The 12,951-nt window shown below is 38.5% G+C and overlaps 1 protein-coding gene across 8 annotated transcripts in view; it reads left to right on the plus strand.

Annotated features, from left to right (window-relative positions):
• Positions 1–12,691, plus strand: part of caskb (calcium/calmodulin-dependent serine protein kinase b) — a 115,188-nt gene extending 102,497 nt beyond the window's left edge. For 5 of the 8 annotated variants that reach the window (XM_026933424.3, XM_026933427.3, XM_053232176.1 and 2 more), the window contains 5 exons: positions 6,284–6,364; positions 6,439–6,519; positions 7,204–7,406; positions 7,502–7,585; positions 11,144–12,691. In XM_026933424.3, the coding sequence (XP_026789225.1) occupies positions 6,284–6,364; positions 6,439–6,519; positions 7,204–7,406; positions 7,502–7,585; positions 11,144–11,320 (626 nt within the window). In that variant the 3' untranslated portion in view covers positions 11,321–12,691. The remainder of the gene's footprint in view (positions 1–6,283; positions 6,365–6,438; positions 6,520–7,203; positions 7,407–7,501; positions 7,586–11,143) is intronic. The other 3 variants (XM_026933425.3, XM_026933428.3, XM_026933430.3) reach the window with 1 other exon arrangement.
• The last annotated feature ends 260 nt before the right edge of the window (positions 12,692–12,951 follow it).

Genomic DNA, 12,951 nt, shown 5'->3' on the forward strand with positions numbered 1-12,951 from the left:
AAGAGTTGTTAGCTCTACTGCATTTATGGTTCCACCGCAAGTATTCTTTTTGGTGCTTTACCGGTATGATGTAACCGGTGTCACATCCTTTCAGTTAACTGTAGAAGTACAGTAATGAAATGGAGCCCCCTGTTTGTGGATGCATGGTACCTACATATAGATTACAAAATAATTTACAAAAAAAACCATAAAGGTTATGATTGCATAGTATTCATCCTTGTTGCTGTGAAACCCCTAAATTAATTCTGATGCAACCAGTTGCCATCAGAAGTCACATTATTAGTTGAATGAAGTCCACAGGAGTCCATTGAATGCCACAGACTTCAGAATCATGAAGGCCATACAAGTTATCAAAACAAGTCTGGGAAAAAGTTCTGGCAAAGTAACAATCAGGGTTTGGTTATAAAAAAAAAACATCTTTGAACATCCCACAGAGCACCATTAAATCCATTATCAAAACATGGAATGAATGTGCCACAACTACAGCCTAGAGGAGGTTGTCAGTGACTAAAAGTCAGTGACTGGGTAAGGAGAGCATTAGTCAGAGAAGCAGCCAAGATGACAAGGGTAACTCTGAAGGAGCTGGAGAGACCCACAGCTCAGATGGGACAAGCTGCTCATAGGACAAATCCACAGCCCGGACACTACACAAACATGGGCTTTATGAAAGAGTCGAGCCATATGTCAAGCCAGTGGTGTTTGCAGAAATGTAGAAAATGTGCTGTTTGATATGTATGTTCTCTAACTAACTGAGGGGCCTTCCAGGAACAGCTGTATTTATATTAAGATCAAGTGAGACAATTGCAAAAGGTGGACTTTTGCAATTGAAGGTTTGTCTGTTTGAGTTACTTCTGATGGCAACTGGTTGCGCCAGAACTAATTTAGGTATTTCACAGCAACATGGGTAAATACTTACGCAATCACAAATTTTCACCTTTTTTTATTGTAACTAATTTTGCAGATAATGTTGATTTTACACACACTTCAATATTATTGGACATTTTTTTCTGTAGATTCATGACATACAGTCCTAATTAAGTACATTTCAGTTCCAAGTTGTAACACTACAAAATGTGAACAAGTTCAGTGGGGGGTGAATACTTATGCACACTTTATATATATATATATATATATATATATATATATATATATATATATATATATATATAAACACACACCCAGTGGCCACTTTATGAGGAATACCTTATCAAAACTAAGTAGGATCCCCATTTGCTCTTAGAACAGCCTCAGATCATTGTGGCATGGATTCCACAAGGTTTTGGAAACATTCCTTTGAGATTCTGGTCCATGTTGACATAAATTATTAAGAGCTGTTAGCTGCACATTCATGCTGTGAAACTCCTGTTTTACTATGTCCCAGTGGTGCTCTGTTGGATTCAGGTCTGCTGACTTTGGAGGCCATTGTAGTATGCTGAACTCACTGTAATGTTGATGGAACCAGTTTGAGATGAAGTGTCCTTTGTGACAAATGACACATTATTGTACTGGATGTAGTCTTTATAAGATGGGAACCTGTTATGGTCTTGTGCTGTTGTAGACCATCCACCTCAAACTTCAATGTGTTTTGAACTTGTCATTAATAGTATGTGCCTAATTAATTTTACAAGGTTTATTCAAATTAGCATCAGTGATTGGTCTATTTGTTTGACTACAATAGATCAATAACAATAAACATAGTACAAATAAATTGTTATAACCTCTTGTTGACATTTACCTGTGCTGCAACTTTGTAACAACCTTATGCTTTCTTTCCACATGTAGAGGGTATGCCATCAGTGGCCAGACTCACAGCACAAGCCTAATCCACACCTACACTATATGTCCCAAAGTATGTGGACACCTGACCATCACACCTATATGTGGACCTTCCCCAAACTGTTGCCACAAAACCACAATTTTTGTTTATAATGTCTTTGTATGTGGTAGCATTAAGATTTCTCTTCACTGGAACTAAAGGGCCACATAGTGTAGCTTGTCCAAGGAGCCAACCAAGCAAGTGAAAATATCACTACCAGTAGGTGTGTCTGTCATTAGAGTGAGTTCAGCAAACTCTTCAGTGATGGTCAAAGATTTGTCAACACCTCTGTATATTAGCAAAAGCCTGTCACTTGTCAGGGCATACAAGTTCAGCTGCCTTCAACATGCATGTTTTAACGAACTCCCCTTCAGAAATTGGCTTTGATGCCAGTGCGATTTCTTGATAAACGATAAAACTAGCCTTCAGAGCAGCATCATTCATCTCACTACTATGTGTGAAGACAGACTGTTGCTTTTTGATAGCTGCAATTAGCTTGTTTACCTTTTTTATCCATAGCTATCCAATATACTGTTCATACTTTTTACCATCGTGTCTTTCATAGTTTCATAGAATTAAGCCTCTTGTGTGGAGCAAATTAAACAAAGGGGTTTGTGGTTTATTTCCCAGTAGAAATATGCCATTGTCCATTTCTCCTGGAACACTTGGCATTCAGAATCCACTTTACATTTCTTGGACAAAGGCATTTTTCAATGTACAGTGCTAGTTGTGTGCATTATGCATGGCTGGGAAACTGTGCCAAACAATGCCAAACAGTTCTCTAGAGGATAAACTAATAATTGCATGTATGTGTCAATAAAAGTCAGAGTGGATAAAGCAGGGATTGTACTATAAGTTTTTTCCCTGTATTTATCTCATCACCTCAAGTGTTGGACCAAACCATCAGGTGGGCCGTATACGACTCTCAGCCATATGTTTTGCACCCCTGCTCTAGAGACTGTGGTCATGAAAATTAGCAGTTTATGAAATGCTCAAATCAGCCCATGTGGCACCAACAACCACAGTCAAAGTCATTAAGATCACATTTTTCCCCATTCTGATGTTTGATGTTAACACTAACTGAAGCTCTTGACCTGTATCTGCATTTAAGCATTTCCCTTCTGGCACATAAGTGGCTGATTGTATAATTACATGAATAATCAGGTCTACAGTTATTTCAAATAAAGTGGCTTGTGTAAATATATATATTATATATATGTATGTGTGTGTGTGTGTGTGTGTGTGTGTGTGTATATATATATATATATATATATATATATATATATATATATATATATATATATATATATACACACACACACACACAGACAGAGTCAGGTCCCTAAGGTCCCAATTTTTTAATTTTGCATTGTGTTTGCCACCACAATGGATTTGAAATGAAGCTACTTTTCATTCACACAATTAGAAAAGAATGCAAAATAAAATAATTTTCACTATATATATATATATATATATATACACACACACACACACACACACACACACACACACACACACATATATTACAGTCCCCCGCCGAAAGTGTTGGAACAGCAAAGCCAATTCTTTTGTTTTTACTATACACTGAAAACATTTGGGTTTGAGATCAAAAGATGAATATGAGACGATAGATCAGAATTTCAGCTTTCATTTCCTGATATTTACATATAGATGTGTTAAACAACTTGGCACCTTTTGTGCCAGACCACCCAATTTTTAGATGAGAAAAAGTATTGGAACAGATAATCTCAAAGTAAATAACACTTAATGTTTGGTTGCATATCCCTTGCTTGCAGTGACTGCATCAAGCCAGCGACCCACAGACATCACCAAGCTGTTGCATTCTTCTTTTGCGATACTTTTCCAGGCTTGTACCACAGCTTCAGTCACTGTTAGTTTCTGGGGTTTCTCCCTTCAGTCTCCTCTTCAGGAGGTGAAATGCATGCTCAGTTGGGTTAAGGTCTGGTGATTGACTTGGCCAGTCTAAAACCTTCCACTTTTTCCACTGATGAAGTCCTTTTTTTGTGTTGGCAGTGTGTTTTGGGTCACTGTCTTACTGCATGATGAAGTTCCTCCCAATTAATCTGGAAGAGTTTCTCTGTAAATTGGCAGACAGAATGTTTCCGCAGAACTCATTCTGCTGTTACCATTATGAGTTGTGTCATCAGTAGAGATTAGTGAACCCATCCCAGAAGAAGCCTTGCAAGCCCAAGCCATGACACTACCTCCACCTTGATTGACCAGTGAGCTTGTATGTTTTGGATCATGAGTACCTTTCTTTCTCCAAACTTTGGCCTTTCCTTCACTTTGGAAGAGGTTAATCTTGGTTCCAGAACCTTTCTGGATCATCTCTGTATTTCTTTGTGAATTCATATCAGACGTTTTAATTCTTACTGCTGATGAATGGTTTGCATCTAGAGCTGTGGCCTCTATATTTCTGCTCTCAAAGTCTTCTTAAAACGGTGGACTGTGATACTTTCATCTCTGCCCTGTGAAAGTTGTTGGTGATGTCACTGACTGTTGTTTTTGGGTTTTTCTTTACAGCTCTCACAATGTTTCTGTCATCAATTGCTGTTGTTTCCCTTGGCCGACCTGTTTGATGTCTGGTTGTTGGTACACCAATGGTTTCTTTCTTTTTCAGGACATTCCAAATTGTTGTATTGACTATGCCCATTGCTTGTGGAATGGTTCTGATATATTTTCTCTCTTTTCTGAGCTTCAAAATGACTTGCTCTTCTCCCATAGACAGCTCATGCTGGCTTATTCTTTTTAACAACAAATGCAGCCTTCACGGGTGAAACCCAGGGTTCAAATCAAGAGCAGACATTCAGAGCTATTAATTGTTAAACAATCAATCTAACAGGGCACACCTGGGTAACAAGGAACACCTGTCAATCACATGTTCCAATATTTTTGATCACTTGAACAAAAAGGTGGGTTCAAACAGGAGATGCCATGTTCTAAGTTGTTTAACGCATCTATATGTAAATATCAGGAAATGAAAGCTGAAATTCTGATCTATCGTCTAATATTCATCTTTTGATCTCAAACCCAAATGTCTTCATTGTACAGCAAAAACAAAAGAACAAGCCTTGTTTTCTTGTGAATAGTTTGATTTGACTGAATGTGCATGGCTTTGTGCTGTCCTCTCCAGCAGTGTGTTTGACTGTGTCTTTGCGCCTGCCACTACAGCAGCAGGCAGTGTTGCTCTGGCAGTTCAGTTATATTGTCTGTTTAACCAATTTTGATGCCCCCACTCCTCTTACGCTGTCCATTTTTCATGCTTTCTCTCCTTAACGGCCTTCTTGCATGTAAGTACAACAACAGACTAATGCCTCCATTTTTGTTTTGATTTTTGTATGTAATTTTGACCTAATTGTTGAATAATTTAAAAGGAAAGCATGGGTGGACACATCATAACTTTATTAGCTAGCCCAAAAAAAGCTGCAGTGTGCTGCTCAGTGCAATGTTTTGGTTGTACATTGCACCACTGTGAAGTGTGTTAAGTTTAATCCTACATACCAAATGAAAACTTTTTTCTGATTGTTAAAACAACTTTTCCGCTACAAATAAAAAAAGTAATTTTCTAGACATGAAATCTGTTTGTCCTGGGTGCCTGGGCTAGTGATGTGTCCAACCCTGGTAAGAATGGTCAGCAACTTTTTTGCGCATGCCACAGGAAAGACAACAGTGCAGTGTGTTTATTAACCCCCACCCTTTTTATCCCTCTGTGGACTGTTTTAATTTAACCAATTTTATGTTATCACAGCAATTAAAAGGATACTGAAAGTTGTAACCACATTTTCTTATAGGACAGCACACTTTTTCCTCATACAGCATCTGCTGTATACAGAAAATACGCACATTACTTTGTATATCCCTTATGTATAAACACACATGTAGTATGCAGGTTTATTTATAACAGCAATAAATTCTGTAATTCCACTGGCACAGGGTGGCATTTAAAGGTACTCATCTCCAGACCTTCAAATACTTTTTTAAAAGGTATGAATGTTCTCTAAAAGAGACAAAGATCTAAAACATTGTCTTTGGACAGATTCCTTTATTCTCTGCAATAATGCATATTCACAGCCTACCAGATCACATTTAATGTTTTCCCTTTTTGTGATACACTTACTGACTTTTAAAATTAGTAGGATAACTGAACGCTGAAAATCTGACATTTTATAAATCAGTCCAAATTATATTACATATTCCCAGCATAAAATACGTTAGTGGATTGTAGCAGAAAATAGAGAACATACAATCCATTACTATTACAGTTTTTCAGGCCAGTACTGACCCCAGTACTGGTGGGTTTTTTTTTTTTGTTTTTTGTTTTTTTTTTGTTTGTTTTTTTAAAACAAAAAAGGATTTTCACTTCACTGACATCACACCGTATTTTCTCACTGCTTCCACGTTGTTTCAAACAGCCCTACATCTTCTCACCTCTCCCTTCTCCTGCAGTGTTCGACCAACTAGATCTTGTCACATATGAAGAAGTTGTGAAGTTTCCTGCTTTCAAGAGAAAAACACTGGTGTTATTAGGTATGTGGCTATGCAGCATTTTCTGTATGTGTGGTCTTGTCGCTATCCTCCTGCTATAACGTTTCTCTCTGCAGGAGCCCATGGAGTCGGCAGGCGACACATCAAGAATACACTAATAGCAAAGCACCCAAACAGATTTGCTTACCCCATCCCACGTAAGTCACATACTCTAGAGAATACCTATCCAGATGTTTGCTGGTTGACATCGCCACCAATAGCGAGTAAAGAGAGATCGTGCAGCAGCATGCAGTGATTCTGGAAAGATGATTAGGCCTAGTTTAAATCAAGAAATCACAAAATGAGGGAGAGGGGTTTGGGGAAAGTTTATGGGTTGTTGACTGCTGTGCTGCTACATTTGTTAGCTTTCATGCTTACAAAAACAGATTACAAAGGAATTTAACTGAGTTAGAGAAAGATTGACTGAAGATTGTAGATGGGCTGAAAAAGATTTAGAATAGCTAAATATAAGCCCCTAAATATAATCTACAGTCCCCTGTTTTTTCTCTGTTAAGAGTGTAGTTGTGCTTGAGTGTCATATTGCCACAAATGATCAAGTACAGTGTAAACTTTAAAATTCTTCAGTGCATCCAGTAGTTTGATTCTTCTGCCCATTGTCTGCTACAGTGAAACATGAGATTTATTTGTTTTTATTTATTTTCTACACATTCTTGTTTTGGACAATATCCCCTAGGGCACACATTCACGTTATGTTGGCAGACGCCAGTGTGAACACTGATGCATGCCGCCGCAAATGCTTGCAAATTTGTGGCTGCAGCCATATAAATCAGGACTTAAACAGTTTGCTGTACTCTAATGGATCTTCCCTCAATCTTGCCCAGACACAACCAGATCTCCTAAAAAGGATGAGGAAAATGGCAAGAATTACTACTTTGTGTCACATGACCAGATGATGCAGGACATCTCAAACAACGAGTACCTGGAGTATGGGAGCCATGAGGATGCTATGTATGGCACACGTCTGGAGACCATCCGAAAGATCCATGAGCAGGGCATGATCTCCATCCTGGATGTAGAGCCACAGGTACCAGACAGACCAGTCCTTTTCTGAATAATTGTTGTGATATTGTGTTGTTTTGGCTAGTAATATGTTTCTGATAATTCTGTGGTTTTTGACAGGCACTGAAAGTTTTGCGGACAGCTGAATTTGCTCCCTATGTCGTTTTCATCGCTGCGCCTACTGTCACCCCTGGTATGAATGAGGTGAGTACTGTTTTCCTCCAATTCACATAACCAAAAAAATATTTCTTTCTCACATTTAGCACTTACAACCCATTGCTCAAGTTTAAGCTTGTTCCCCCTCCTTCCTTTTCACTTAATTTCAATCATGTTTTCTGTCTGCGTTCAGCTGGATTGATTATTTTTATGATATGATCTAGTCTGTCTAACCTCAAGATGTTCTGTACTTGCTTGTGGCTCATTGCATGCTGCATGTGTCAATCATTTTGCATGTTGTTTCTATGTTACTCTTTTCTTTGGCATTTCCTGTCACTGCACTCAGCTCCCAAGGTGGTGCAGAAAACTGCCTGTAAGTACATGACATGTAGGTTGTGTGTCTATATGAGTGTTTAGGACTATGTTTCTAAAAGCCAGGTGTCTTCAGGCTTATGCACAAAGTGCCTGTGTGACTACAGGCTTTTATTCCAGACAGATAGGAGGCACTGGTGACTAAGATGATTAAACAAATGGAATCAATTATGGCTCCTGCTTGGTTGGAATGAAAGCCTGCAGCCACACCGACCCTTGGAGGATAAGATTGAAGACCATTGTTATAAGCCGTCAATACACATAAGTCATAGTTTGCATATGTAATGTTTACAGTTGAGCACAAACGTTTGCACATCCAGAGGACAAAATGAAGAAGGCAAAAAAATTTTAATTTATGGCTCCTGAATGGCACGATAGAAGAAAGTTCACCCTATTGTCCAGAGAACAAGAGTTCAAATCTCAACGATGCCAGATTGAACCATAGCCGGGAGTCCAAGAGAGCAAATTTGGCCATGCTTTCTGGGGAAAGGGATGCTATACTCTTAATCACAGTGAAACTAGACAATTATGGGAATGTGGGAGCTCATGCATGCAGAAGACAAGTCCTCCGTGTGGGTAATGCTGCCCTGTGATGCAGCATGAGCAGCAGTTCTAAAAAAAAAAAAAAACATGCAGTTGGCTGGCTTCACAGGTCTCGGATGGAAAAATTAGCCTTCACTCTCCGTAGTTGGTGGACACTGTTGCAAAGCAGCTTTACAGAAATTGTAATTTATGGCTCTAATGAGCTCTTTTGAGCGACCAGCAATTTAAAAAATTTGACAGATATATTCAATGTACCATTGATTTGCTCACCTTAAGTGCAATCATGGGGCAGTTTGGTCAAGGCACCATTTAGCACCATAGACTTCAGGGAGAGCAATCACCCTGCCCCATGCTCATTCTATGAATTCCATCAGTGAAGAGGGATCAGCAGTTTAAAAACTACCCCAATGTGTAGTACCCCGCGGCCACCAAGATCTTATTTTATAGCAAATAATTGGAATCTAATACATTTGGAATCTAACTCAATTGGGGTCATAAGTTTACATATGCGTTGCAGAATCTGCAAAATGTTAATTGATTGATTGATTGATTAATAAGATGGGTCTTTACATAAGGTGTAAACTGTTACATAAGGTGCAAACATTCACTGATGCTCAAGGTGGCAACATGACACAAGAGCCAGGGGAGACGATGCTCCAGCTCTTGTATCATGTTGCTTTCTTGAGCATCAGTGAATGTTTGCACCTTATGTAATAGTTGTGTATTAGTCCCCCCAACTGTCCTAAGTGTGAATAGATGGATCTCAACATCATATAGTCACTGCTGGAAAGGGATCAAATATGCAGAAGATGCTGGAAAAGCAAAGAATGTGCAGGAGCTGGAGGATTTTTCTGAAGATCAGTGGGCAGTTTAATTGCTCAGGACAAACAAGGGACTCATGAACATAAAAACATAAAAACAGTCGTTGATCATCCAGGTAACAGCACAGATTATTAAGAACTGGTTGATATGTGTAAATTCAGTTATTATCGTGTCTTGTGGACTATACGTAATCATCTGTTATGTGAAATAGCTTATTCAGGGCAGTACTAAATAAAAAACAAAATGCAATTTTTTAATTTTTTTTAATTATTAACATTTTGCAGATTCTGCAGGGCGTATGTAAATATATGACCTGTATAGCTGCCAATGAAACAGGTTCCCTTCTATTTATTGATGACTGCTCACAAAAGCAGCAGGATGAATTCTGAAGTGTATAGGGCTATATATCTGCTCAGATTCAGCCAAATGCTTCAAAACCCATTGTGCTTCCCATGCTTCAATTGAGCATGCATTTCACTTGCTGACAGCAAAACTGAAGGCAAGATGCCCCAAGAGCAAGCAGAAAATGAAGACAGCTTCAGTAAAGGTCTGGCAGGTATGGCGACTAGCTACAACCTTGCAACCAACTGGGATCGTATTGAAATCTCCTAGAAACATCATAGCACACCACCTGGGACCCCATAACAGCCACCTAGCAACACCCTAGTACAAGCTGAGTTTCCTTAGCAACCAATTAGCTACAAACTTGCAACCAACTGGGATCATATTAAAACCTCCAAGGGACCCCATAACAGCCACCTAGCAACACCCTAGCAACCAGCATCAAAGTTTGTTCATGAATTAATTCTGGTCCCTTAAAAGGGTGTGTGTGTGTGTGTGTGTGTTTAAATTTAATTTTAATTATTTTTAACATCTTTATTCTGTTTTACAGATAATTTGTAAATATATTTCTGTTGATTTTTTTTAAATTTGAATTTAATTTTTATTTTATTTTTGTTTGTTTTCTTAATTGTAAAATAAATGTGCATATTCTTTTTTCCATTCAAAAACCATTTGCAGTCTTTTGTCCTCAACTGTAATGCAATCTGTTTCATCTGAGCTCCAACACTCAAACTACATCAGTGCAAATGTTTTAGGACCTATGGTGGCCAGTAGAGCAAAGTTTACCTAAAGTAACCAAGTTCAACTATCATAAGGATTAGTATTATCATTAGGGATTGCAGAATAATAAAGAATTGTGGAGCTGTTTCTATACAACAAGCAACTTTAATTATGCTTTACATTTTAAACAGCACACAGTTCTTATATAGAATTAGTTGATAAAGCCTTGAGTTTTCTCCAACTAACTAGCTCGTTTTTTATTCACCTGTCTGTTCCTTAGCCTCTAGCCTAGCTCTTAGAATAGCATTTCTCCTCAGCAGGTGCTTTATTGTGTTTGGCAATTAATGACAATTATATTTAATTTATCCTGAGTGACTTTATCTTCTTATTGCGATACAGAAGCACTCTGCTTGTTAGAGTGGCGCACTACAGAACTGCATATAAGGGCTGGCTAATGTTAGCATTTTAGCATTTAGCTTTTGCCCTCTTGGCCATCCAAGTGATTGAAAGTGATTGTGTTATAACACTAAAACACACTAAATTCAGCTCATAATGATTTATGACAATTTTATTTCACTTATTCTGAGTGACATCATGATTTTACTGAAGTACTCTGCTTGTTGCAATAGACAGTTTGGCTCATTATGATTAATGACTATTATATATCCATATCCTGAGTGACTTATCATGTTACACAGGCCAACACTCAAATGCCATCAAAATTCAAAACACAAGAAAGCCTTCTGTGTGTTACTCAGTATATTCTTGGCTCACTCTAATTCTTCTTCCCCTCCTATCCTACATCAGGACGAGTCTCTGCAAAGGCTGCAGAAAGAATCTGAGGCCCTGCAGAAGTCCTATGCTCACTACTTCGACATGACCATCATCAACAATGAGATTGATGAAACCATCCGACTACTGGAAGAAGCCATTGATGTAGTGTCTACCACCGCTCAGTGGGTGCCTGTGTCCTGGGTCTACTAGCGCCCCCTATATGCCACAGTTTTACACTATTGTGGCCTAGGCTAATCCTCTTCCTCAGAAAAGAAAAAAAAAAAAGAACCACACACATTCATCTCTAACAGATTCAGACTCACAAACCACTAGTCCATGTGTTGATATCATCAAGACCCTCCTGTGGGACTGCAAAAGCATAGTGCTGTACATATCTAAACATATAAATATATAAATATTAATATAAAAAGAATAAATATGGTCCTGTACTTATAGCTAGGGGTTGGACTTTTTGTACTTTGTTTTTTGAATGAAAGAGACGGCATCTCAGAGCAATGATGAGCACAGTAAGGTGGTCGGTGATTGGCTGGGGGTGTTGGTTGACATGAGAGTTTGCGAGGAGGTGTCCATACACAGATTTAATACTTGGGCACAGCCTGATTGGGCAGAAGAAAAACCCTTGTTCCTTGTCTCACCCCACCAGTCCAACTCAGTTCAATGTCACATTTCCTGGACATGTTCACAGTGGCATGTCCATGGACAGTTGATAAGCACAGTTGGCTTGAGTGCGCCAAAATTCTATCTTATTTATTTTTCAAAGGGACTGGACCTGTTGGAAGTTTGGTGTCTTTAGCCTGTGCTGGTCTCTCACCCTTTCTTGTTAATTCCTCTGTTTGTTTAGCACTCTTAATTTGCACAATGGACAATAGAGGGGATGGGTGCTCTCTCTCTCTCTCTCTCTCTCTCTCTCTCTCTCTCATTCTTGTATTCTCTCTCTCTCGCTCTCTCACTTAATATCTCTCTCTCAGTTCCTCCTTGTTTCTTTCCAAGTGAATAATTCATAATGGTTAAAGAGTGCAGTGTGTTTGGTGTAACAAGTATCATACTTCTTTCATCTCCTGAAAAAACAGCAACAAAAAAAGAATATTGTCAAAAAGATGTTTGGGGGATACAGACACCTATGCACATCCCTGTAACTCTGGAACGCTGGTTAACCCTCTGAGTGGACAACCTTTTTCATGGCCTGTCAAGTGATGTGTTTGTAAAATTTTGTCTTTGAATTTTTTTTTTGTCGTGTGGGTGGGGGGAAAGACAATTTCCTGGATCTGCCATTTCAGAAATGTGTTGTCTTAAGAGTATTATTGTTTTATGTTTATCCCAGGAATATGGAGACCGAGGAGATTTTATTGTGTCTACCTGTTTCCATGGTACATACATTCTTCTGAAATGAAGAAATGTTTTGTGCATAGACATAAATGAACTCAGTGTGACAGACTCTTCATTTCATATTTCCCTTGTGTAAATTTCTCTGAAAATAAGTTACTCCTCAGTATGGCTTTTGTAAATAGATTTCCTTTCATGTGTTGGGGAAAAGTAAACTGCCTTTGAATTCATGAGAAATTTGTTATTCTCTGTCTCTTCTTACAGTACTGGCACAAATTGTTTTAACATGCAAGCAGAGGTTTGTTTGTATAGGATCAGTATCGGATAGCTTGCCATCAATACGGAGATCTGGTATCATATTGAAATAGTGATTAATCTACTTGATCGACATATCTGCAAGTTTTGGAATTTCAGTTTCTGCCAGCAGATGGCGACATATTTCCGTATAGTTTTGTTGACCTCTATTCTTACTTGATGGTGTAAATAATTGGTGTAAG

This window comes from Pangasianodon hypophthalmus, chromosome 2 (genome assembly GCF_027358585.1).
Source record: "Pangasianodon hypophthalmus isolate fPanHyp1 chromosome 2, fPanHyp1.pri, whole genome shotgun sequence".
In the NCBI taxonomy this organism is placed as follows: Eukaryota; Metazoa; Chordata; class Actinopteri; order Siluriformes; family Pangasiidae; genus Pangasianodon; species Pangasianodon hypophthalmus.